The sequence below is a fragment of the Sceloporus undulatus genome, chromosome 3 (assembly GCF_019175285.1).
Source record: "Sceloporus undulatus isolate JIND9_A2432 ecotype Alabama chromosome 3, SceUnd_v1.1, whole genome shotgun sequence".
Lineage (NCBI taxonomy): Eukaryota > Metazoa > Chordata > Lepidosauria > Squamata > Phrynosomatidae > Sceloporus > Sceloporus undulatus.
In genome coordinates, this window is record NC_056524.1 from 44,877,273 (window position 1) to 44,902,270 (window position 24,998).

At 41.0% G+C, this 24,998-nt stretch overlaps 1 protein-coding gene and 1 pseudogene across 2 annotated transcripts; both read left to right on the forward strand.

The window, feature by feature from the left end:
- The first annotated feature begins 1,508 nt into the window (after positions 1–1,508).
- CEP97 (centrosomal protein 97) lies at positions 1,509–20,859 on the forward strand. Of its 2 annotated transcripts, XR_006103059.1 has the most exons (10): positions 1,509–1,741; positions 3,390–3,548; positions 6,225–6,326; positions 8,037–8,150; positions 8,603–8,769; positions 10,551–10,715; positions 12,227–12,360; positions 13,540–14,322; positions 16,248–16,323; positions 16,584–16,625. XR_006103059.1 is itself a non-coding variant. In XM_042459880.1 (9 exons), exons 2-9 carry the CDS (start codon positions 3,420–3,422, stop codon positions 17,280–17,282), a joined length of 2,244 nt encoding a protein of 747 aa, XP_042315814.1. In that variant the 5' UTR covers positions 1,518–1,741; positions 3,390–3,419; the 3' UTR covers positions 17,283–20,859. The 2 variants fall into 2 exon arrangements, 1 of the variants encoding a protein (XP_042315814.1); XM_042459880.1 differs by lacking the exon at positions 6,225–6,326 and having other exon boundaries at positions 1,518–1,741; positions 13,540–14,299; positions 16,584–20,859.
- LOC121925240 lies at positions 18,134–23,607 on the forward strand (annotated as a pseudogene).
- The last annotated feature ends 1,391 nt before the right edge of the window (positions 23,608–24,998 follow it).

The following is a 24,998-nucleotide window of genomic DNA, read 5'->3' on the forward strand; positions in this document are numbered from 1 at the left end:
AAAATCATCATGGGCAGAGTCACTAGATGGAAAGTCTTGTCCGTGGCTGAGTATTTTATTCCGGGAAGACCTGCCGGAAGAGATCTGTCTTAATGGCTTTTTTAAAGCTCTCTAGATTGTTAATGTAATGGATCTCATCCAGCAGGCCATTCCATAAATTGGGAGCGGTTGCAGAAAATGTCCTCTGGGAGGTTGCCGTCAGCCTGGTCTTTAAGGGTTGTAGAAAATTCCTCCTAGAGGACCTGAGGGTACGGGGCGGATTGTATGGAAGCAGGCGATCCCTTAAGATAGGTTGGGCCCAAGCCAGGTAGGGCTTTAAAGGTGATAACCAACACCTTGTACTGTGCCCAGAAACCGATAGGCAGCCAGTGGAGTGACTTCAGTATTGGTGTTATATGGTCACTCCTTGCTGTTCCTGTGACCAACCTGGCTGCCATATTCTGTACCAACTGGAGTTTCCAGACTAGGCACAAGGGTAGCCCCATGTAGAGCGCATTGCAAAAATCAAGTCTTGATGTTACCAGCGCATGTACTACAGTTTCGAGGTCACCCTGTTCCAGGAAAGGGCGCAGCTGGCGTATCAGCTGAAGCTGATAACAGGCGCTCTTGACTGTCGCATTCACTTGATTCCTCATCTGAAGCGACGGGTCGAGAAGCACTCCCAGAGTATGAACACAGTCCTTTGAGGAGAGTGTGAGCCCCTCTAAGACTGGAGGTTGCAGCCCAATACAGTGCGCCCGCACCATACGCTGGCGCGCCATACGCGGCCTTGAGCATACGCGCTCAAGCCGCGGGGCAGAAGGGGCGGCGCGTCCCATTCAATTGAATGGGCGCTTGCGCCCCGCGCACGCCCACGCTGCTGCACACGAGCCCCATTGTTTCCAGTGGGGCTCGAGCATAGGCGGAATTCGCCTTATGCGGAGGGATCCGGAATGGATCCCCCGCGTAAGGCGAGGACGGACTGTACCTGGTTTGGGGGCCCCTACCGTAAGTACCTCCATTTTGTCTGGATTCAGCTTGAGCTTGTTTTCCCTCATCCAATCCATTACTGCCTGAAGACACTGGTTGAAGGGAGAGATGCCATCTGTCGTTGTCACTGATGACCGGGACATGGAGAAATATATTTGGGTGTCATCGGCATACTAATGACACCCAGCCCCATATCCATGGATGATTTCTCCCAGCGCACATCACCACACACAAACCTGATGTGCTTTGTGTGTGGTGATCAGGTGAAATTATTTCTCCCTGCGTTACCTGCCTTCAACACATACATTGACATAGGGTTCACACCAGTCTTCAAGATCAAAGTATTTTTGCCTTGTTAAAGATGTACACAGGAAATGTCTGTGATACACAGTCACTTCAATTCTTACCTTTATATTTATCAAGGTTGTCTATTTTGAAAAAAATAATAACAATTTTGGTTATGGTCAAATATTACAAGACTGTTTTCTGTTTCCAAGTATATTACCATTATGGATTAGTTCCTAAAAGTGTTGATTGTATAAGTTTTTGAAAAGTATGGAAATCTTCGTTTGACTCAAGTGAATGACTTCATTCCTTTTTAAACTTTTGTCTTTCCTCTGTTCTCATAGGCTTGTTAGTTAATTGGTCAGGCCAAGGTTTACAAAAATTGGGACCCACTTTATCCTGTGATGCAGATACGCATACTTTGGTTCTCGATAAAAATGAATTGGTTAAATTGGAGCACCTGGAGAGCTGCAGGAACCTGGTACAGGTTAGTTGTCTTTGTGATACAAACATGCTATGCAGATTACATTATGCCTTTTACAGTTACAGCAAAAATTTGGGGGGGAAATTTAAGTAATGGTACCACCTGCAATGTGTCAGTATATGTTCCTTTTGTAGCAAGCTTCACATTGGTCCAAAACACACTGCAGAAATAATCAAGTTTGAGACCGCTTTAACTGCCCTGGCTCAGTAGTAGGAAATCCTAGGAATTCTTGTTTACTGTGGCACTAGAACTCTCTGACAGAGAAAGCTAAATGTCTCACAAAACTACAGTTCCCAAAATTCCCTAGCATTGAGCCAGGGCAGTCAAAGTGGTTTCAAACTGGATGATTTCTGCAGTGTGTTTTGGACCTATGTTTTATATGGGGGTGCCGCCTCGGAAGAATATATGGAAGTGGTAACTTACTCTAAAGTAGCCAGACTGCAAGATGCAGCTGAGCACAAAGTGTATGTCGCAGAAATGTAATTTCAGGGCTCGGTTCAGAGTGCTTGTGTAACCCTTCAGATGGTTAGTTCCTCCATGTTTAAAGGATTGCTTGATTCTACATGAATTTAACTACAGTATCAGTAAGATCTGTTTGAGATGCCCTTGTGAAGTTAGCTGTGTGGCTGTTAGAGAAAGGTCTCTTAACTGGTGCCACCATAGAACCTCATCTATTAAACTTGCAGCTGCTCTTTCCCTTTACTCATTTGTCCTATTTTCTCATTCTTTTAATCATTAAAAGAAAATAAAGGAAAAGGTATCTCAGTTAAAAACCATAAAATATTTACTATGTTTTAATAATTTTGGTTTTATTGATTACTGCTTTACTGTGCTTTTTATTTGTTTTATTCTTTGTGTTTACCATTACACCTTAAGCTGTCGTGACACTACATTTGATGAGGTCACATTTTGCAAAGTGATTTTCTGACTCCAAGTACTGTATATTTTTTAATATAGTAGTCCCTTCCCTTATGCAGGGTATCTGTTCTGGACCCCTCACGTAAGGGGATTTTCACATATGCTCAAGCCCCATTTAAATGAATAGGGCTGGTGCACACGGTGGCGCAGTGGCACGTGTGCACCAAGGGGGCACGCTTGCCCTTCATCCGGAGCGGCTTTCAGTGTATGCTGAAAGCCAAGTAAGGCGCCTGCATATAAGGTGGGCGCACTGTATATTGTGTCACGAAGTTTTCAAAAGTACTGAAATCTTCATTTGACTGAAGTGAAATTACAGTTAGATTTTGCACCATCACTGCTTCTTGTGCAGTACTGATATATACTGCAGCCCTGTCTTAAACCAGCTATAAAGGCTTGGGATGTGTTACAGGCCTCTTCTGTAGGAGAGAGTTGCATTGTTTTGAACTAGGTTTTTTAAGGTGTATGTTTTAAATGGTTTTAATATGGTTAATAGCTTCATTCTGTTTTAATGCAGACTTTCCATTTCATTTCATTATATTTTAATCATTTTTAATTGGTAAGCTACCTTCAATCCCAGCAATGGGGGAAAAGGGTGGGATATCAGTGCTGATGATGATTTTGCTAGTTGATCTCAGAAGTCTGCCAACAGATCAGATTGGCCTACTGCTGGTTGTTGGTCAGCTTTATTAGGTAGGACAACTCTCAAAGTCTCTTTTGTCTTCCTATTTTGCAGTTATCAGTAGCAAACAATCGGCTAGTGAGGATGATGGGCATAGCAAAGCTGACTCAGCTTCGTGTATTAAATTTGCCTCACAACAGTATTGGTTATGTAGAAGGATTGAAGGATCTAGTGCACTTGGAATGGCTAAACCTGGCAGGGAATAATTTAAAGGTAAGATTTCCTTTTTAAAAAATCACATAAAAGCATGCAGATGTTAATTAAAGTTGTGCTAGGGGGAGAATCTTCATGTAATTGACAAAATATTAAAGGCAAACATTTACAGTGAACATGGACTCAATTTCTCATCTGAAGCAGTGGCTTTCCTCCACCGGGTGTCACTTGGTGTGGGGTTTGCAGGGCGGAGCTAAAGGGCATGCCCTTTCCCTCTATCGCTTCCCTGCACCATTTTATTCAGGAGTAAATTGGCATGTGGGAGGGAGGAAGGGAGGGTAGCTTGCCAGAGCATCCCCCCCCCCCAGTGCATGCCTGTTTACTCTGGAGTAAAGTGGCATGAGGAAGGTAGGGAAGGTGCCCAGAGCACACTCCCACCCTGCTGCACACTGATTTACTTTGGAGTAAACTGGTGCTGGGTAAGGAGGAGATGCACTTGGCTGGGCCTCAACTCTCCTCTGGAGTATCACCCGGTGCGGTCCGCACCCCCACAGTGATGTTACTGATTTGAAGCAGCAGTAAGTGTTGGGAGATATTAGTACTGTTTAACTGGGGATTTAGATATGTTCAGAATCAGTTTATCTGAAACTGCCTTATAAGCTTGCTGTGATGTTATAGACTTTTAAGGAAAAATGTTCTTGCATTTATTAGAGAAATTAAAGCAAAATATCATTATGTAAGTGATGTGTAGTATTACATTCTAAGCTAAGGATTTGTTTGGGGGGGGGGGGGGGGGTGGCTGTCTGAATGAGATTTTCAAAAGGTTGATGTTGTTGGAGCGTAGAGAGACAGGCTGTGTCCCCTACGACCACACGCAGAGTTGATGCACATAGGCAGGACGCCTAGAAGGTGGTCTACGAAGAGCGAAGCTTCTGTGAGGCCTGCAGCTGCACAGCAAATTTCCTCCCACATAGCCTGCCGTTTTGGGCTTCCACCCTGAGACTTCACTCAACAGGAGGGTTTTTTAATCTTTTTTGCAAACTATTTATAAAGATTACACAAAGTATCAGACAGCTGTCTTGAATACTCACAGCTATACAAACTAACAAAGTGCTTCACCAACCACCGACCATAACAACCCAGTAATAGAGATAATTACCTTCTCCCTCATATAGATTGTCTTCTTGAAAGTCATATGACAGTCATGCCACCAATGAAACCTGGCTGGTTTCATACCCAGTATCTGTTGCATCAGAATATCACACATGATGCACTGCTGGCTGACTTCACCTACTGTTCATCTTGCATCAGACTTCCCATGATGCACAGTTCACAAAATACTGACTCATGCACCTGTCACTTGAACTGTAGTAACCTCTGCTCAAGTTCCTCCTAGTGGCCACATCCATGTCATTTTCAGACCAGTATGGCACATGGCCCTGACAGATGTGTATATTAGAGTGAGAGATGTGAGTTAGGGAGTGATGAATATGTTAAAGAGATGTGTGTTACAGTCAGCTAGTTAGGGCCAGTCAGGACTTAGATGTATTAAATAAGCTGGTGTCATTATAAATTTATTTACTTGTATTCTGCCTCTCTTCCAATATGGGAACTCAAGGTGGCTACCAACAAATTTAAAACTGTACAATTAAAAACAATACAAATGCATTAAAAAGTGTTAATATAAAGTTTTTTTAAAAAAACTATCATAAATTTAAAAAACATTACACATTAAAATGGTAAAATGTATCAAAACCTTTATATAAATCTTGACACCTGAATTGCACAGTATTTAAAAGCCCATTTTTTGTCATTTTTAAAAAAGCCAGATGACACAAAAAATGTTTTACTTGTTGCCAAAAGGACAGCAGGGGTGGAGCCATCCTCGCCTCTCTAGGGAGTAAGTTCCAGTGCATGGGGCAGCTACAGAGAAAGCCTTCTCCCTTGTTCCCACCAAATGAGCCTGAGAGGGTGATGGGACAAAGACCTCTCTGGATGATCTTAGAGCCCCAATGGGCTCATAAAGGGACATATGGCCCTTCAAATAAGCAGGATCCAAGCTTTATAGGGATTTATAGGTCAAAACCAGCACTTTGAATTGTACCCAGAAGTGGACTGGTGACCCACAGAGCTGTTGTAAATAGGGTACGCTCCCTGTAGCCAGCTCCAGTTAACAACCTATCTGCAGTTGTTTGGATGAGGTGAAGTTTCTGAGCACTTTTCAAAAACAAACCCACACAAGAGTGTGTTGTAGTAATCCAAACAGGAGGTAACCAAGTCATGTACCACTATGACGTGATCCAGCTTTTCTAGGAATGGGTGCTTTTGGTGCACTAGCTTTAACTGTGCAAAAGCACTCCTGGTCACTGCTGAAACTCAGAGCTGAATTCAGGAGTATCCCTAAACTGCAAACCTTGTAAAAAGGCATTAATCACTTATCTTACCCACTCAGCAAGTCCTCCTTTGTCCTTTTTTATTAGCCAGGACGGGAAAGGGTCTAATACATATGTGGTGGCTCTCACTTTCCAAGGATCCTGTCCACATCCTCAGGCTGGACAGATTGAAAATAATTGTAATATGTTTTTTGTTTTAGATGCTACATGCTGTCTTGAATCCCATGATGGAGAAAGGCAGGATATAAATTAAAATAACAAATAAATTGTTGAATTATCAATTCAAAAACATACACAATAAGTTTATGACATTTCATAATTTTAATATTTTCTCTTTATATAGACTATAGATCAAATCAATTGCTGTACATCTCTTCAACATCTTGACCTGTCAGACAACAATATATCCCAAATAGGAGATATTTCCAAGCTCTTATCTCTAAAGGTGAATGCTGTTCAGTTGTTCTTGGTTGGATTGTTTTGTTTGATGTGGTGCCTGTTCTTTATTAAGACACAATGTTGTGCAGTTATTGGATGGCTAGTCTCATTGCACCCAGTGGGACTTCCTGCTGGGTTGTCATGCATTTGATTGCATGGCAAAATAATTTTAGATTTAATTCAGGATTTTCTATATACAAATATTTTAAAAATAATTTTGATACAGAGCAAGTTCATCACACTTTGAGTATCGTGTCCAGGACTAAATTGTCCTGTCAATTTTACTAGATCAAATGTGTAACTTCCTCTGGATTTCACTTATCATATTGTACTTTAAGCTTCTGAGGCTTTGAGGGCTACACTGGCATTCCTAAAACCTTGGGGGCCCTTTTCTCCTGCAATTCCTGAAACAGCTGTTGTTACTGAAGGTGCTGAAGAAATCACAGTGATTCTCTGGATGGTCCCTATGTAAGGGACCATCAAATACATAAGGGTTATTCCCCACATGCTAGGATAGACATACAGAGGTATTATTTGTTTCCTTCAATCCAAAATCAATGGGAAATAAGGCCTCTGAGCAAATTGCAAGATGGCTAAACATATGCATTTGGCTGTGTTATGATTTAGCACAAAGTTCCTTGAGCAAACAACATGTGACCTCACTCCACCCAATCCATGGCAACTACTACAGCTTATTTAGTGTCAGCAATGCTTGCAATGTGGCAGGATGGAAAGGGCTATCAACATTTGTGAAACACTATAAAATGGACAAATATAAATCAGCTTGGACCAGTTTTGAGCATGTTGTTTGTACTGTGCTAAAGTCAGTATTATAATTATAAAGCAGCTACTCCTGCTCAAAGTGTGAGGCTAGGATATATCCCATATGCATGTGGTTGCTCCAGTGGGCCATCCAGGGAATGAAGAATTGGTCTTGGCATGAAGTTTCGTTCTTGGATGGTCTGGAGGAGCAATCCACCCCCTGTCTATATAAGGCTGTATAGTAAAAGGAATATAAGATCATTTTACTGTGAAACAGGGGCCACATAATGCATCCTGTTAACAAGCACAAAATTGTTCCTAGCAGTCTGCCAGACAGTAGTTTGATGGATTGTCAGGAGTCCAGTTCTGCAGAAAAACTGGAAGAACGGGGAGAGCTACTCTAATGTGTTGTGTTTCTCTGTAGAAACACTGGTCCTGTGGGAAGTACAAACCACATGCCCAATTTGTCAACTGAATTTTGGAGCTTGGGATGGTAACTGTAAGTGCCAGCGGCCGCATAAATGACCATTGTGGATCACATTATATAGTGGACCATTGTTTATCCTCTGAATTATATCAAAGTGAACCCTACTTTGGAATGTGTAGACATTCTTTTTAATGTGTTCTTTGTTTGAAATGTAACAGGAATACTCTTGCCAGCCATTTTGCAATTTCTGAGAAGAACTCAGTGTTTCACTGTAACTCTCTAGAGCAAGTTCTTAGGGTGCATGGGGAGCTGTAGAGTAAGGAACCCTGTCCTGGTTCAGTAGGTAGAAGTAATTCTGGCAGCAAAATAGCTTGTGTTTTGTTCTGTTATTTCACAATGCTATATTATTATAGTAATACAGTAAAAGAAAAAGGGTTATGTATATCTCTTTTCAAGTTCAAACCACTTCACATAGAATAGAACAAATGCTACATATAACGCATTCCTTCCTTTCTGGTGTCTCTCAAGACTCTATTGCTGCATGGAAATATTATTACATCATTGCGGACAGCACCTGCTTACTTGCCACAGAGTCTAGCTATTCTTTCTTTGGCAGAAAATGAAATCAGAGACTTGAATGAGGTAAGAATACCAGTTCTAATAAGAATAAATATTAACACATTAAACAATTCTAAATGTAATGCAATGTAACAGTCACAGCTATGCAGTCTGTCAAATTTGATAACATCATCAGGTCCCAAAGGCTTTAATAAAACGTTATGTTCTAATCTGGTGGTGAAATGAAACCACCAAAGTCAGAAATATTTTGGCCTTTTATCACTTTTAAATGAAGCCAAAGTAAGCACCAATAATCATTACAGTCATGTTCATTTCTGAAAACATTTGATTCACTATATGGGTTGCAACCTTTAATACACTCAGAAACTAAAAAGTCACTTTATCTGTAGAAAAGTCAGCTGAATCCTGTACCCCTGCTCATGGCTGGCTGTATACATAGAATGTGACAGTACAATATTTAGTTCTTAAAACTGCTCAATATTGACAGTTGATCATAGATTTTTTTTTCCTTCCAGATCTCTTTCTTAGCTTCTCTTCCCAAACTGGAGCAATTATCAATTATGAATAATCCCTGTGTGATGGCCACACCTTCTATCCCAGGATTTGATTATCGACCATATATTGTCAGTTGGTGTCTCAGTCTTAAAGTCCTTGATGGCTATGTGATTTCTCAGAAAGAGAGGTAAGGAAATGAAGGACACTAGGTAATAAACATGATTAAACAGCAATAATGCACTGTATGTATGTTTAAAATTAATTGCACTCCTACTTCCTTTTGCTTTCAACTTCTAAATAGCTGCAGCTTTTATTACTACATAGCTTTGCCAAATAACAGCTGGAGTGCAGTGTTACTGAGAGTGGTGGTTCATAGACCAGTGCTGGTCTGTGTTTCATTGGCCACCATTTTCCAGGAAATTGTGTTAGTATGGTAATAAAATAACACAAATATGAAGCTGGTTCTATGGTCCACTAGGGAAAATGTAGCCCATGTTTACATCAGATATCTTGAGATGCACTGCTGTACAGAATATACATGGAATTTAATGTTCTACCAGAATATATTTGTACTAGAGATGTAGCCTTTCCCAGACTATTGAAAGCTTCCACCCTCCGGGGGCGGAGCTGCATGCTGGGGGTGGAGCTTCCACCCTCCAGGGGTGGGGCCTCATGCTCTGCCCCCAGTAGTAGTAAAATAATAATAATAATAAATAGTTCCAACATGGAAACTACTACAAAGCAATTCAAAAAAAAAAAGGAAGAAAGCATGCACACTGTCTCAACCCAGAAAGGCACAAGGTGCTGAATGGGATTTTTGCACAGAGAACACCAAGGGCAAGTAAATAATAATAATAATAATAATAATAATAATAATAGTTACAAGCATGGAAACTACTAAAATGCAATTCAAAATAAAAGGCAGAAAGCATGTGCACTGTCTCAACCCAGAAAGGCACAAGGTGCTGAGAGGGGATTTTGCACAAAGAACACCAAGGGCAAGTAAATAATAATAATAATAATAATAATAGTTACAAGCATGGAAACTACTAAAATGCAATTCAAAATAAAAGGCAGAAAGCATGCGTACTGTCTCAATCCAGAAAGGCACAAGGTGCTGAGAGGGGATTTTGCACAAAGAACACCAAGATCAAATTAATAATAATAATAATAATAGTTACAAGCATGGAAACTACTAAAATGCAGTTCAAAATAAAAGGCAGAAAGCATGCACACTGTCTCAACCCAGAAAGACACAATGTGCTGAGAGGGGATTTTGCACAGAGAACACCATTCCCGGCTTCTGAGGGCTCAGAGGCCGGAAAGGAGGAGGGGGACACCCGCGCAGGCATCCTCGCCGGCTCCTTCCCGGCTTCTGAGGGGCCTCCAGGCCCTCAGAGGCCAGGAAGGAGGAGGAGGAAACCCGCGTGGGCGGCTCCGCCGGCTCCTTCCCGGCCTCTGAGGGGGCCTCAGAAGGAGAGGCCTGGGGCTGCGCGGGCCCTGGGAGGAGCCCGCAGAGGCCCAGGAGGTGGCAGCGGCGGTGGCCGCCTCCGCAGGCCAGATGTGGCCCGCAGGCCGGGGGTTGCCGACCCCTGATTTTAATGCACTCTACATGGGCCTGCCTTGGAAGAGTGTTCAGAAACTTCAGCTAGTCCAAAGAGGGCAGTTTTATAGAGATCACACAACACCCCTGTTGAAACAGCTCCACTGGCTACCAATCTGTTTCTAGGCACAATTCAAAGTGCTGGTAATGACCTATAAAGCCGTATGTTTTTAACTGTTTGATGTTTTTTAATGTTGTAAGCCATCCTGAGTCCTAGCTTTAGGAGAAGGGTGGGATATAATAATAATAATAATAATAATAATAATAATAATAATAATAATAATAATAATTATTATTATTATTATTATTATTATTATTATTATTATTTCTGAACTAGTTAATGACTGTTGATTTCTTTCTTATAGCTTGAAAGCGGAATGGCTTTATAGTCAAGGAAAGGGAAGATCATTTCGACCAGGCCAGCACCTTCAGTTAGTACAGTATTTAGCCAGTGTGTGTCCTCTTACTACTATGTTTGGGCTTCAAACTGCTGAGGATGCCAAACTGGAAAAAATACTACATAAACAAAGGTAAGAGCACTAACTTCTGTCATCAGTGGATAAACTACACAAATATATGCATTAGTCTGTGTCTCTGTCTGAGTCTGATCCATTCAAGAGCCATCACATAGATTTATAAATAGTCAATTACAGAATAAGTGATTTGTGCAAAAGAAGATTTTTAACGATGATTTGTGAAAACAGTTAATGGATTAAAACAGAGGAAAAACTCTCACACCAGTAGAGTGTACAGTTAGTTACTGGTTAGTTACTAGTCTCTGCTGAGGGCTACCAGGAAATGATAGTCTCCTCTGAAGCCCCAAGTTCCCCATGAACACTGAGATCAATCTTTACTTTGAGCAGCAGTCACATTCATTTGGCAAAACTGGAAACTTTTAGTAGGATAGCCACAATAAAACTCCTATCCCTTATCTCCCTGGCTTGAAAACAATGGGGAAAGGAGGAGGAATGAAAAACATGTTTTTAGCTGTGAATTAATATTTTGAATACTTAGAAGCAGAATAAAGAATTCAGCTCTAACTATTCTGCATGCAGAAATGTAACCTCTTTCAAGGACATGACAGGCTGTCATGGTGTCAGTTTCTCCCATGACTGCTGTTTCCATAGCCTGTGCCCATGCTTGTTTATGCCATAGCTCCAAGATCATGAAACCTAGGCACCCGAAACTGGCATGGCCACTAAGGGGGAGCACATGGTTTCCTAAAATGAATTACCGTAATCAGTTAGTTACTTTGAGTTTGAGCATAGCCTGCAGTACCACCTTTAATCACTAGGGCCTGTTACAGACAGCCAAAATAAAGCTGCTTCGAGTCACAGTGGAGGTATGGTGTTTCAATGATGCATGCATCCTAAGAGTCCAGAACGGAGTGTGGCTTTGGTTTGGCTTCTGGACTTTTAGGACGCATGCATCATTGAAACACCATACCTCCATTGTGACTCGAAGCAGCTTTATTTTGGCTGTCTGTATCAGGCCTAGGTTTCTCTAGCCATCAGAAATAAACTGTAGTTAGGCTTTGCATGTTTATTTCTTCAAAAGACCTTTAGACAAGTTCAGCATGCACAACCTGAGGAGGAAGAAAAAAAATCAGAGAGAGACAGGATGTAGAAAAAAACCAATGGGTGTCTCAGAAAAGAGGAAAAAATAACGTTTCACTCTGTAGAGCACAGAGCACTGGAGTATGTGAGAGCGTGAAAACCTGTTTTCATGGAGAGGAGGGAGAAGATGAGAGGGAAGAGAAAGTACTTAAGGGGGAGGAAGGAAAAGAGCACTGAGTAAGTAGAGGCACTAAGAAATTCCTAACCCATGTGAAGCTGGGGGCTTCTGGTTTTTGTTTTAAAGCCGTGAAATAATAAACTGCTAGCTTTATATTAGCTATTACCAACCAAAGAAGCTGTTTTATGAAACTTTAAAAAAATCTATACTTGCCATAGTTACTGCTATGAAAGTACCAAAAGGTTCCTACAGCCTCTATGCCTCAATATATTAACAAATGAAACCAGGTTCTGATATTTGTCTTCAGGTTGCACCAGAGGCAACTGATGTACCAGAGTGAAGCTGATGAGCCACCTGTATCTTCATCTCTGAACAAAGGTCTGCCTGCTACTAGTGACCCAAACAGTCCTGTCCATCGGCCACAAATAATGACTGAAAGCGGTAAGATTCTTACTCAATCTGCTACTCATAATAGAGCCTGTTGTGCACTAAGCTAATAGTAATCACTTGCATTGACTTTGGGCCAAACAGGTAAAAGATGAAGAACTTGAAGATATTATAGCTTTACATTATTGATACTTTATTGCACAATGTGGGGATGAGGTTGTTGGACTTAAAGAGTGTATAAAAAGTCTATGATTCTGGACTACTGATAGATAGGTTTGTAAGATGAAATGTAATAGGAAAAGATAGCCCTTCTCTCCTTTCTCAAGCAAAATATCCAAAATGGGTTAAGCAGCTATGTCTCCTTGCTTTGTCTGAAGTTCTGGGTCTTTTTCAATTCTAGGTCTTGCATTGAGTTACCTTTGCATTGTACAGTGAATGAAAGTGTTCAGTTTCTTTTTGCTTTATTGTGATGGCTCTCACAGTTAGAGGTCTTTGAAAAGATGAGCAAGCTGATATTGGTTCTGTAACTTGCCTACAATCCCAGGCCATCAGAAGCAGTTCTTAGTTCAGAACTTGTAAAGTGCAGAACTTGTAATCTCTATAGTGTGTCTGATCGAGTCCACTGCATATCTGTCTCCTGTGTTCTGTCTTGTTGATGCTGAATTTTGAGAGAATGTTGGAAGCTAGCTTTTATGAATATATACAAAACCACCCCTGAGCTCAATGGAGACCTTTTTCATGTCCCTGCTACTCTTCATCTTAGTATATATTGTCCTCCCTACACTGCAGTTATTCCAGTTGGTAGATTGGTCTCCATTCAAAGTAATTGGCAGACATTAAAATAATGGCCTATTACAGCCAGCCAAAATAAAGCTGCTTCGAGTCACAGTGGAGGTATGGTGTTTCAATGATGCATGCATCCTAAGAGTCCAGAAGCCATACCAAAGCCACGTTCCAGTCCTTAGGGCTGGAGCGTGGCTTTGGTGCGACTTCTGGACTCTTAGGACGCATGCATCATTGAAACACCATACCTCCACTATGACTCGAAGCAGCTTTATTTTGGCTGTCTGTAACAGGCCATAGCAGGAAGGGAAGTTTCAATAATGCTCTTTAGGAGTCAGTTGTGTATATTTGGGGTTTATTATTATTATTATTATTTTACCTCTTAATGAATGTCTGGCAAAACAACACATAATACAAGGCATTGTAGTCTATTTCTTTTTCTTTTCCCAGAACCTGTAATCAAGAAGAATACGTGGGTTGCAACAAAATCTAATGATGACCATTCCTATGCAGTTAAGTATGTGTCTCCAGCCTCAGTACAGGCTGAAAGAAGTGTTTCTAAGGATCTTTATCTGGATGACATACAAACTGATGAAGACAAATTGAACAGTAGTCTTCTGTCCTCTGAGTCGACTTTTATGCCAGTTGCTTCAGGATTGTCTCCAGTGTCTCCTATTACAGCAGAGCTGAGGCTTCATGGAATAGATATTGATATGGAAGATGTAGGGATTGCTGACTTGGAGATTAATGAAGAAGATAAAGAAAAAGATAAAACCTCTGTTGTTCTTAGAGAATGTGCCATCAAATCAGCAGAGGTTGTAAAAACCCAAAAGGAAGATCACGAGAAAGGCACATTGTCCACTTCTGGTTTATCAATGGCCACTGTCACTCTATCTGCTGGTATTAACAATTGTCAAGCACCCTCTGAAGACCATCTGGAACATGACCTCAAGCAATCAAGTACACCTGAAGAGAACTTGCTCAAAACTGTCACATCTGCCAAACCTCTAGAACTGGCTCCTAATGAATCTGCTTTAATTCAAAGGGAAAGTATGCTTGAAGAAATGAACAACGCAGCCATCAAACTTCAAGCCCGTTGGAGAGGATTTTATACAAGGAACAACCATCCCAGAGCCAAAGAAGTGCGTTATGAAATTAGACTCAGAAGAATGCAAGAGCACATTATACATTTAACTGAAGAAATAAAACAGTAAGTGGGCAGCCATTTTCAAGGTGAAAGTCATTTACAGTATTTATTTATTTGATTTGATTTCTCTCTTACCTTTCTCTCCAAAGGGACCAAAGGCAGCTCACAAATAAAAATTCTAAAAACATATTACAACAAAACAATTAAAATTATCTTAAAAACAATATAAAGTTGCAGACATTAAAACCACACTAAAACCATGATACCCACCCTATATAACAAACACCCAAGCCACCCCATGATTATACATCAAAAGCCTGCCTGAATAAAGACATTTTTGCTTCCCAACAAAAGGCAAGCAAGGAAGGGGCCAGCTTTGCTTCCTGTGGAAGGGCATCCCAGAGGGCAGCAGCTGCCACCAAGAAGGCTCTCTCTTGTGTCTTCACCAGGTGAGCCTGTGATGGTGGTGGGACCGAGAGAAAGCCTTCCCCGGAAGATTTTAGGGCTCTAGCAGGTCCATATGGAGAGAGAAGGTTTCTCAAATAATTTGGATCAAAGACATATAGGGCTTTGTAAGTCATAACCAGCACTTTGAATTGTGACTGGAAACGAACCAGTAGCCAGTGAAGCTGTTTCAGCAAGGGAGTTATGTTGTACCTATAACTTGCCCAGTCAGTATTCTGGCTGCAGCATTTTGCACACACTGAAGTTTCTGAAGAGTTTTCAAAGGCAGCCCCACATAGAGTGCATTACAGTAATCCAGACAGGATGTAATCAAGGCACGTGTCACTGTAGCCAGATCTAACGTCTCAAGGAATGGGCGCAGTTGGCACATAACTGTGTAAATGCACTCCTGGCCATTGCTGAAATCTGGGCATCCAGGCTCAGAGTGGAGTCTAGGAGTTGACCCAAGCTGCTAGCCTGATCACGTAGAAATTATATTGTTAGAATTTGAGGCTAATCTTTAAACTTTACCTTGTCTAACTGCTAACAGTGTCACTATGTAAGTGGCAAGACGCAGCTGTTCCATCCTCCTGAATTGATGAGGCTTTATGTCTTAAGGTGTTGTCTCTAATTCTGTGTTTAGAGCAAGTAAGAAGGTTATGGAGAACTACATCTGATTGGTAGGCTCTACTACAGTAAATCTATTGACTCAATGGGAACTTGGTATGTTAGCATCTACATAAATTCTATTGCTACAGTGGATCTACTCCAGTTGTGTGTAGCAGTTGGATTTAGGACAGTAGAGCTCATCAGCTTCAGAAGATCTCAGAAGTACTGTAATGGGGCAATTTACTCTAAAGAAGAATAATTTTGATTTTTAATATAGAAGTGGGAAGCATCCAATGGAACCCAAAGAAAAAAACATCTGAAGATATTCAATGTTGGATCTCCCTTGGAGATACTAGCAGGACTGGAATTTGGGGAGAGACTCAGCACACCTGCAGCTCAGTTAGTGCAGCCCCAACTGTTTGCACTGAACAGTCAGCCTCCCTAGATAAGGCAGGCAGCAAATGCACTATGACTGCTGGAAACAGCAATTGATGGCCTCCTCTGTGAGAGACATCTAGGCCAGCTCAGAGACACTGGCCTATTCTTAAATCCAGACTACTTTTCTGTATGCCCTCCTGTTGCTTTTAGTTCCCTGACTTCTGAGAGATACCCTGGCTCTTGATAATCTGGACTGCTAACCAACAATACATCTCAGTTCCCCGAGTGAACTACTACACTCAGAAGATGGTTTGTTTATTAGAAGGAAAGGCATTCTACTGATAAGCGGGCCATCTTTTGAATGTTGTGACATCTGTCTCTTGTTGATGGGCATGATGATGATGATGATGATGATGATATTTGAACATGTCATAATTATGTAGTAAAGATGTAATATAATACTCTCTAAAAACCAGTCTTGCATGTCCATGTAAGGGTCCATCAGTTGCTTCAGCAAACATGTTTGGATGGATCTGTAACCATATTGAACCTTCTCTGTATATATATTTATCATTTGTAGATTAAAGAAAGAAAAAGACGAAGAGAAGCTTCAAAGACTTGTGCAAGAGGAAGCAGTTAAATTCCTTTGGGACCAGGTAAAATTCCTATCTCTAAATCATTTTCTGATTTCATATCACGTTATGGCACTGTAGGGAATAAACTGAAGAGAACTGTGTGTTATATTGTATAGCCAAGCTGAAGGATATTTTACAAAGGACATCTATTCTTGTGGATATTGCTTTTAATTATATATGTGAGAGCTTGAAAGAGAGAAACTGTATGTTTGACAACACATGATGTACATGTATGTCTCTTTCACTGAAATTCTAAAATTTCCTTTTTGTGGTATTTACAGGTTAGATCTATCCAGAAGTGGCAGCTGTCAATAAACCCACATTTGACTGCTATCTGGCAATGTAATATTCCAACGTCAAGCATTTCAGATCCCTCCAAACTACCTATGGAATCCCCTGAGCTAAATCAAAGGTCTTCCCCTGTTGACAGTTCAACATGGCTAGTTTCAGCTGCTGAAGTTCCTCATCTGAAATTTGCATCAGAATTTCCTGACTCAGGCTTTCATTCCTGTGTGACAGACCAAAATTGCCTTAATGAATCACAATGCTCTGAAGAAAAATGGTCTGAGGTGAATGACGCCTCTCCAGGGAGTTCTTTGGAAACAGTCAAACCAAGTGAAGATTGCTTTCCAAGATGCCCTTCAAATAGTGAGGAAATCCAGATGGAACATGGGGAATGCAGTAAGGTTAGCTTCAATAGTGATCAGGACAATAGTCTTCTCCAGCAGTATTTAAAATCAGTTGAGCAATTAGATAGAGCTGATGACAAGACAAGTTGCAGTAGTGGAACAGAAAGTAGTAGACCTTGTACAGCTCTTTCATCAGAAGACCAAAATATTGGATGTAGCACCATATTGGGCTCCCAAGAGGTGCTTGCTTCAACACAAGATGGAATTGGTCATGCATCAGAAGTGGTAGAAGGAAAACAGACAGATTGTGACACTTCATTCCAGGCATTTGCTGTTAGCATACCTGTGTAGCAATTAACACTTTTTGTTATTTATACATGTTTTCTATACTTTTGGGAAAGAAGAAATGAGGGAGATATGTGCTCCTTTATTGTTAGAACAAATTTGCTTGTGAATAGTTTTGCTAATTCTAACCTTTATCACTGTGTTAAATTGTAACAAGTAAGGCTCACTATGATTAATATGATGCACTTATATTTTAAAATGTGATTTAAACACTGACAGGTTTCTATGAAATATAATTTTGAAGATTCTGATTCCTTTTTGTATTATCTTTGTTGAACTAAGCCTTTACTCCCCCCAAAGACAAAGCATACATTCTTATTATGATTCTCATTTTAATAAAGTATAGGAAGAAATTAAAATAATATTTGTAATGTAAGACAAATAGGGAGACAAGGCATTAACCGTCAATGTTTGTTTTGGCCAACAGTTTGAAAATATAAGCTTACACTCAGGTACTAAACCATATCTTGGATATTTTACGTGTCATCTTTACTACATGTATATATCAGAGCTTGGAATGTTAAGTTTCAAAAGGAACTCATTACTTGATCACCCAACACAAAATCACTGTTAAACTGCACTCCAAAGGTAACTCATGTACAGTATATGGATTTGCCAGAGCATACAGGAAAATTCACTCTGGTTCCCCCAAGTGGTCAATTCAAATATTACACCTGGGAAATTCTGAGAAAAATGCAGGTATTAAAAAGCAATTCTTCCTAGCTGCAGTATGAAACAGCCACTCATGACCCTTCCTCCTCACATTGCTCAGACTAAGTCAAGACACACCAAGTAATGTATAAAAAGTAGACAACTTGTTCCAGTCCACTGAAAAGTAGTGAACAACAGTTATGGACATGACAGGTAAGAACTAACTCAATTCCAACTTGGTGTTGCAAAAAAGTAACTAATTGCCAATTTGATCCATTAGAATAAATTAGTTACATCCTAACTCTAGTACATTTCTTCTTTTAACACAAGATTTACTACCCTATAGCTACTTACCTGTACACAAATCATGCTTTTGCAGAACTCAGGGAAAGCTTTCTCTAAAGATGATGGATGCAGCAGCAGATTTCAAGGGCTAGAGAGGAAGAGTAGTCATCCTCTAGCACTACATTCCAGTGATTGTTCCTCTTTTATAACAGGGGGTTGCTGATAAAATAATTTTTATTGATTAGATATCAACATGGTCAGAGTTCTAAGGGTGCACCAACAAGCATTGTATAGCATACTGTATTATTTTGGCATAAGCCCCATGGTCTTTCAGCAAGGATGGGGTTATAAAGAATTTGTCATGGTTCATGTCCTTCTCAGTAGACAGTAGGAACACAATGGGACAGTGTTTGAAGGTGCTTAGAACAATTTGTTATTAGACAAGAGACCCTTACTGCATTAAGGTGACTCCTGGATCTTGTGCTTTCCCAAGTGATACCATGCTGTCATGGGAAATTTTAAGTCCTCCTGTTCCAGTTGTATATATTTTCCTCATATGTTACCCCATGAATTTCTACTTGTGACCTCCTTAGCATATGTTTTTGGTATTCACTCTCATCACTAAAGACTGTATTTTTTCTATTTAGGAGACTTCCAGAATAGCCAAGGGGTTAACAGTTTTGCTGTAATCCTAGAAAGAGGCATTTTGTAAAAATGCTCATCACTTCAACTCGAACCTTAATCTTCAGGTGTACCACTATTGTTTTATGGGAATTCAATGTTTTATGCTGTGATCTTGTATTAGAAAAACAAAGATGAGTTAAGAGGGCTCAATTGGAGACTTGCTCAAGGGGTCTTTAACCCTTATTACAGCTGCCTTTGTTCAAGATAACCCGTTATGTTCTTATGCTACAGCCATTACTTCTTCACTCATTCTTCTCTCATTTTGAAATGTCTTAGAATTATGAGTACTTTTTTTTAGTATGTGTAGATTATAGTCCATTGCTAGTTCTTAAAATAAAATTAATCCCTTTAAAGCAGCACCACATAAGTCTATTATGTAGATAAGTTGTTAATTGATTGCTGTTCTATGCTTAGAGTGAGATGGCTAAGCACAAAAAAGAACAATTCAGACAGTTTTTAAAGGTTCCATTAATTTCATTGGGAGAGTTCCTTTAAGTATGTGATTACTGTAACTTTCACCCTTCAAAATTCATAATTCAATAAGATTAATTTTGACTGTTGCTTAAACTCTGTACAATTATTTTTATATAATGAAACACCTCTTTTGATGATTAACAAATGGACTAAGCACATCTGCCTTCTAGTTAAGCTTGATAAACTTGTCTTCCATTCCCACAGAAATCAAATGAGAGTTCAAAGACAACATTAGATGGTTGGAGAGTTGCAGACAGCAGAATGGTTGAGTAAAAATGCTGACAGAACATTGAAACAGAATTATAAACAATTTGCTGCTGTGGCTAAAATACTGTACAGCTGAAAGGAGCTGATGAGATTGTGTGAGAATTGTTGTTTCTTTAATTTGATGTAGTATGGAGGCATGCCTGGCTAGATGGTGTAGCAACGTGCTGTTTTAATATAGCCACAAGAAGATACAGTGCCATAGGAGAGCTGATGCTACAGGAAAACCACATTTTCAAATAAGCTTCAGGATTTCCATAGTTTTTATCTCTGATAATGGAGCTTAAAAAGTCATGCTGAAAGGCTCTTTTTTTACAAATCCATATGTACTTAATACAAGCGTTTTGTTTACACTCATCTTGGCATGTAAGAACCAAAATGCTTTTAATATATGAAGAAGTGCACCATATAAATACCAATGTGTACCCTTCACAACTTTGCTATACCAAACAGTACTGCTCGGTATGCTTTGCTTGCATAGAATGTAGGCTGTACAGTAGTTACAATACAAAAGCTTTAATCACCTTTTGCAGAGCTAACTAATTTGTATGTATATACGTAAACATGCAAAAAAAGTTGTGGCATTACATAGAGTAACTATTAAGAAAAAGCTTCTGTCATGGGGGAAGGAAGAGTAGGTTGGAGAGTGTTCAAACAAACACAGCAAACAACTTGTTAATTGGTTCTTTTTGGTCTGTTACTGGATTCTTAAAGTATCTGTGTTTAAGAGAGAAAGAATTATTTGCTGTCTTTTTCTTTAAAAAATCAAAATACTTTTCTTATATAAATGTGAATGGTGTGTGTATATCTTGCTGTAGGAGGCCAAAGAAGGAACAGCAAGGGGAATAGGAGCATTTTTCAAGCAGTTTATAAACTGCCACCTATAGGCTAAATCCAACATAATTAGGTCAGTTTAAGTGAATAAATAGTTCTTGTTAGTCACAACTAGCAAAGTCCTATTGAGTCTCAAGATCACAAGGTAATTAATTTTGCTTGTAAAAGTAAAATGGGAAAGTGAGGTGCTATGGTCCCATTGCAGTGCTGCATAGATCATGTGCTACTGCAGGTGCTTCTCTCTCATAAACTCCCCTTTCATCATAAGGCCACACTCTGGAAAATGCTGGCCTCTTTTTTAAATTGTGAATTAAAAATATTTTTTGAAATCATTTTCATGTAAACAGCCTTGGGTGTTGGACTACAACTCAGGAGCCCAGCGTACAGGTTCCTGCTCAGCCTTGGAAACCCACTGGGTGACCTTAGGCAAGTCTCTGAGCCTCAGAGGAAGACAAGGGCACCCCCCCCCCCCCCCGAACAAAACTTGCCAAGAAAACCCCATGATAGGTTCACCTTAGGGTTGCCATAAGTCAGAAATGAGTTGAAGGCACACAACAAACAGCCTTATAACTGTGTGTGTGTTCTCCAGTGTTCCAGTTAGGTTCTTTCTAGCATTTGCTCCTCTTATGCAAGATATTTAGACTTTAATCAGAGGTATCTAGATATTTTATTAAAGTCAAATGGATTCTGCATCTTCGTAAACCTTTTTGGGACTGCATTTTCATCTTTGCCCTTAATTTTTGTTAAAAAAATGAAAATGAGAGTACTATATATTGGTAACAGCAGAATCAATACTGAAAAACTGAGTCCAGTAAAAGGTTTTCAGAGCCATGTGACGTAACATTGCAATAGATATGACGGTGTGTGTTTCTAAAAGCAACACAGGAGGAGCTGAGATAAATATATTTGTGTCCATGAAAGGCTGTCATCATTATGCAGCAATGCAATGTAATTTACTGCAGTTTGCTCAGTCAGGATCAAATGAAAGTATTGTTCTCTGTAAACCTAAAGTGTAATACAAATTTTATAACATTGTTTTTAAAAAGAAAAATACCTGCATGCTATAATTTTTGAAAATGTGCAATTCTCATTAACTTGTATTGACGTAACAGAATAAACACATTTTCTCAATGATGGGAGATGCTTGTCTTATGGAATATCCTTGATTTGTTTTTTGTTTGGTTTTTTGTTTGGTTTTTTTTTTGTTTTTTTTTTGGTGGTAGCAGGGAACAAGCAGACTGTGGCTTCCTGAGTCTTAGGTACTCCATTCAGCAGCTAGAAAGATCCTCATGGGGTGAACCAACTTAATGGAATTGCTGTAGTTTGTGTGTACGTTGTACATTGTGCATAGATTGTAAGCCTAAGGGCAGGGAAATGTCCAATTAACAATTTGTAAGCTGCTCTGATAACCTTTTGGCTGGAGAGCGGGGTATGTATGTATAAATAAATAAATAAATAAATAAAATAATACCTTCTGGCCTCCCACAAAGCTAATCTGCTGGCGATGGAAGAGACAGCAAACAGCCCAACTCAGTCCAGCCATGCAAAGATAAACCTCTTCTATAATGATGACACAGCAGTGACCCGCTGCCTGCCTAATGGGATTTTGATCAAGTAGATATGGCAAAACATTTTGCTGAGGAATATAAGAAGGACCCTGACCAGAGCTATGGAGTATGATTGCCATCTTCAAGAAACTCCTCTGCCTCAAACACAGAGATAGATGTGTTTGAACCAGAACAAATAGTTTAATGGGAGAAGCTCCTAATGGTGCAATGTGAGTAGCAGCCATACTGCCATGCCAACTTACTTAATAGTGATGGGCGACTTCAACTATCCTGATATTTGCTGGAAGTCAAACTCAGCAAAATCCTCAAGGTTTAACAAATTCCTCACTTGCCTGGAAGACAATTTCATGGTCCAAAAGGTGGAAGAGGCAACAAGGTGGTCAGCTATTTTAGATCTGATCCTAACCAACAAGGATGACATGGTCAGTGGGGTGCAAGTGAGGACAGAGGAGGACTGGGTAGAACCCAGAGATAGATGTGTTTGAACCAGAACAAATAGTTTACTGGGAGAGGCTCCCAGTGGTGCAATGTGAGTAGCAGCCATACTGCCATGCCAACTTACTTGTTTGAGATGTAAAGAAGTGTGCTAAGCTGGGTGCTGAATTAACTCACTCAAACTCTTTGGGTTATAATGGAGCCATCTTGCATGCTTTGGCAGTTCACTATGCTCTCCAAGGGGAACTGAATCAGGATGAGTTCCTGGCGCTCAATGGCCATGTGGAGAATGTGGAAACTGATGCCCAAATGCTGAGCTATGAGGAATTAACCTTTTCAAGGACCTAATAAATAAGATTTTAAAAAATTCTGGAGAACAGCAGTGTGCCCAAATTGGACACAGTGTTACAGTCAGGCAATTGCATTGCAGCTCTGCGTTCTGGCCCTATTGTCATCTGCTCTTTCCTGAGCTGTATGGGATTTCATCCAGATATCCCTAAAGACTACAACAGACTGCAACTGACCATTAGCTACTGCATCTCACTGGGTGGGGACACAGACACATTGCAACTCTGTCTAGGGGAATTTCAGGGGCACATTGTGGGGAAGAGTAGGTGCACCAAAGTTGGAAGCATAGCTGTGAATTGTATGAGATAGAGAAAAGCTGGCTGATACCTTGTATGATTTATATGACCACCCGACTCACCGGGCTGGTCGGGTTGCAGTGGGGGTGGTGGCTGCAGTGGTGGCTCTTGCCGCAGCGAGAGCAAGCGGTGAAGGGGCCCGCCATGGCGGCGGCGCTTTGTCCTGCCCTCGTGGGACCAGGACTACCGCTCCCAGACTCCTCTGGGAGTGGAACAGGAAGCGCCGCGCGCCCGGGCCGCTTCCAGGCTGGGAACTACAGTTCCCAGCCTCCCCTGCGAGGGGGAAGTGGACCTGATTGGCGGCCACCAGGGAGCCTGGGGCCTGATTGGCTGGGAGGCGGGACCAACCCCAAATCCCGGCCAACCATTGGCTGCAGGGCCTATAAAGGCCCAGACCTCATAGGCCACTGGCGCCATTTTCAAGCGTGGTTTCTGATGCTGCGGAGCACGGAATCGGGAGTCCCCCGGGGACCCGGGGGTGCTGAGGGCTAGCGATGTCGCCAGTGCGGGGGCGTCATTGATTCTGCGCTCCCGGTGACATGGGGCGAAGATGCACACAGGTGCATAGCTGGCAGCGGTTAAGTGGTGAACAGAAGTTGGGCCGGTTCCCCCTCTGTCATCCCAAATGCCTGGACAGGGCCAGGCAATTGGGTCATCGACCAACACGGGTTGGTGGATGTCAGATCCAGACCTCATGCTTGCGGGCCAACCCTCATGTGAGGTTCTTATATGCAAAATAAAGTTGTGGCCTTTTTTATTGCCAAAACATGTGTCTGTCATTTTGTCCACCCTACAACACCCTTCCTCTGCAAATACAGCCAAGCAGGTCTGAGCCACTAATGGGAGAAATGATCAGACCTTTGTTTAACTCTGCTGGCAGCATAATTTGGTTGTAAATCAACATTAATCTCATAGCTCTGAAGTATCGTTCTAACTATAGATACCCAGGAGCTTGGGAAGTTAGAAGATCATTGCTCTAAGAAGCATTTTTGTGGCTTGGAATCACTCATGGTCATCACTTTCAACCAGTAAAAAGCAAGAGCAATATGTATACCAGCTTGAAGGGCAATTTGGCCTGTTTCTGTTCTCAAAAAGGAAACAGGGGTACGTACTTTTAGGAACAGCCATCAGGGATCTCAGGAATGTATTTTGAACAGTTTTCAAATTAGAGACACTGTTATACCCCCAGATTTCTGCACCATATAACAAGCAAGGAACAATATTTCTAGTTTTTAGTACCACTTTATTATGCTTTGGTCAGACTTTACCTGGAATATTGTGTCCAGTTCTGGGCACCACAATTTAAAAAGGATGTGGGGAAATTGGAGCGTGTCCAAAGGAGGGCGACTAAAATGGAGAAGGGTCTGGAAACCATGCCCTATGAGGAGTGACTTAGGGAGCTGGGGATGTTTAGCCTGGAGAAAAGAAGGTTAAGAGGTGATATGATAGCCCTGTTTAAATATTGGAAGGGGTGTCATATTGAGGAGGGAGCAGGTTTGTTTTCTGCTGCTCCAGAGACTAGGATCTGGAGCAATGGATGGAAGCTGCAGGAAAAGAGATTCCACCTCAACATTAGGAGGAACTTCCTGACAGTAAGGGCTGTTCGACAGTGGAACACACTCCTTCCTTAGAGGTCTTTAAACAGAGGCTGGATGGCCATCCATCTGGGATGCTTTGACTGAGGGTTCCTGCATGGCAGAATGGGGTTGGACTGGATGGCCCTTGCAGTCTCTTCCAAGTCTATGATTCTATGATATGCTTTGACTGTGATTTCCTGCATGGCAGAAGGGGGGGAGGCTTGGTCTGGATGGCCCTTGAGGTATCCCTTCCAGTTCCAACTCTCCTATGAGCCTCTTAGTCAGTCACGGTGAATCATCGCACAG

Coding starts and splice junctions, on each gene's coding strand:
- CEP97 (XM_042459880.1), top strand. CDS start 3,420: ATGATGGGCATAGCAAAGCTGACTCAGCTTCGTGTATTAAATTTGCCT. Junction 8,151..8,602: donor AAATCAGAGACTTGAATGAG/GTAAGAATACCA, acceptor TTTTCCTTCCAG/ATCTCTTTCTTAGCTTCTCT. Junction 12,361..13,539: donor ACAAATAATGACTGAAAGCG/GTAAGATTCTTA, acceptor TTCTTTTCCCAG/AACCTGTAATCAAGAAGAAT.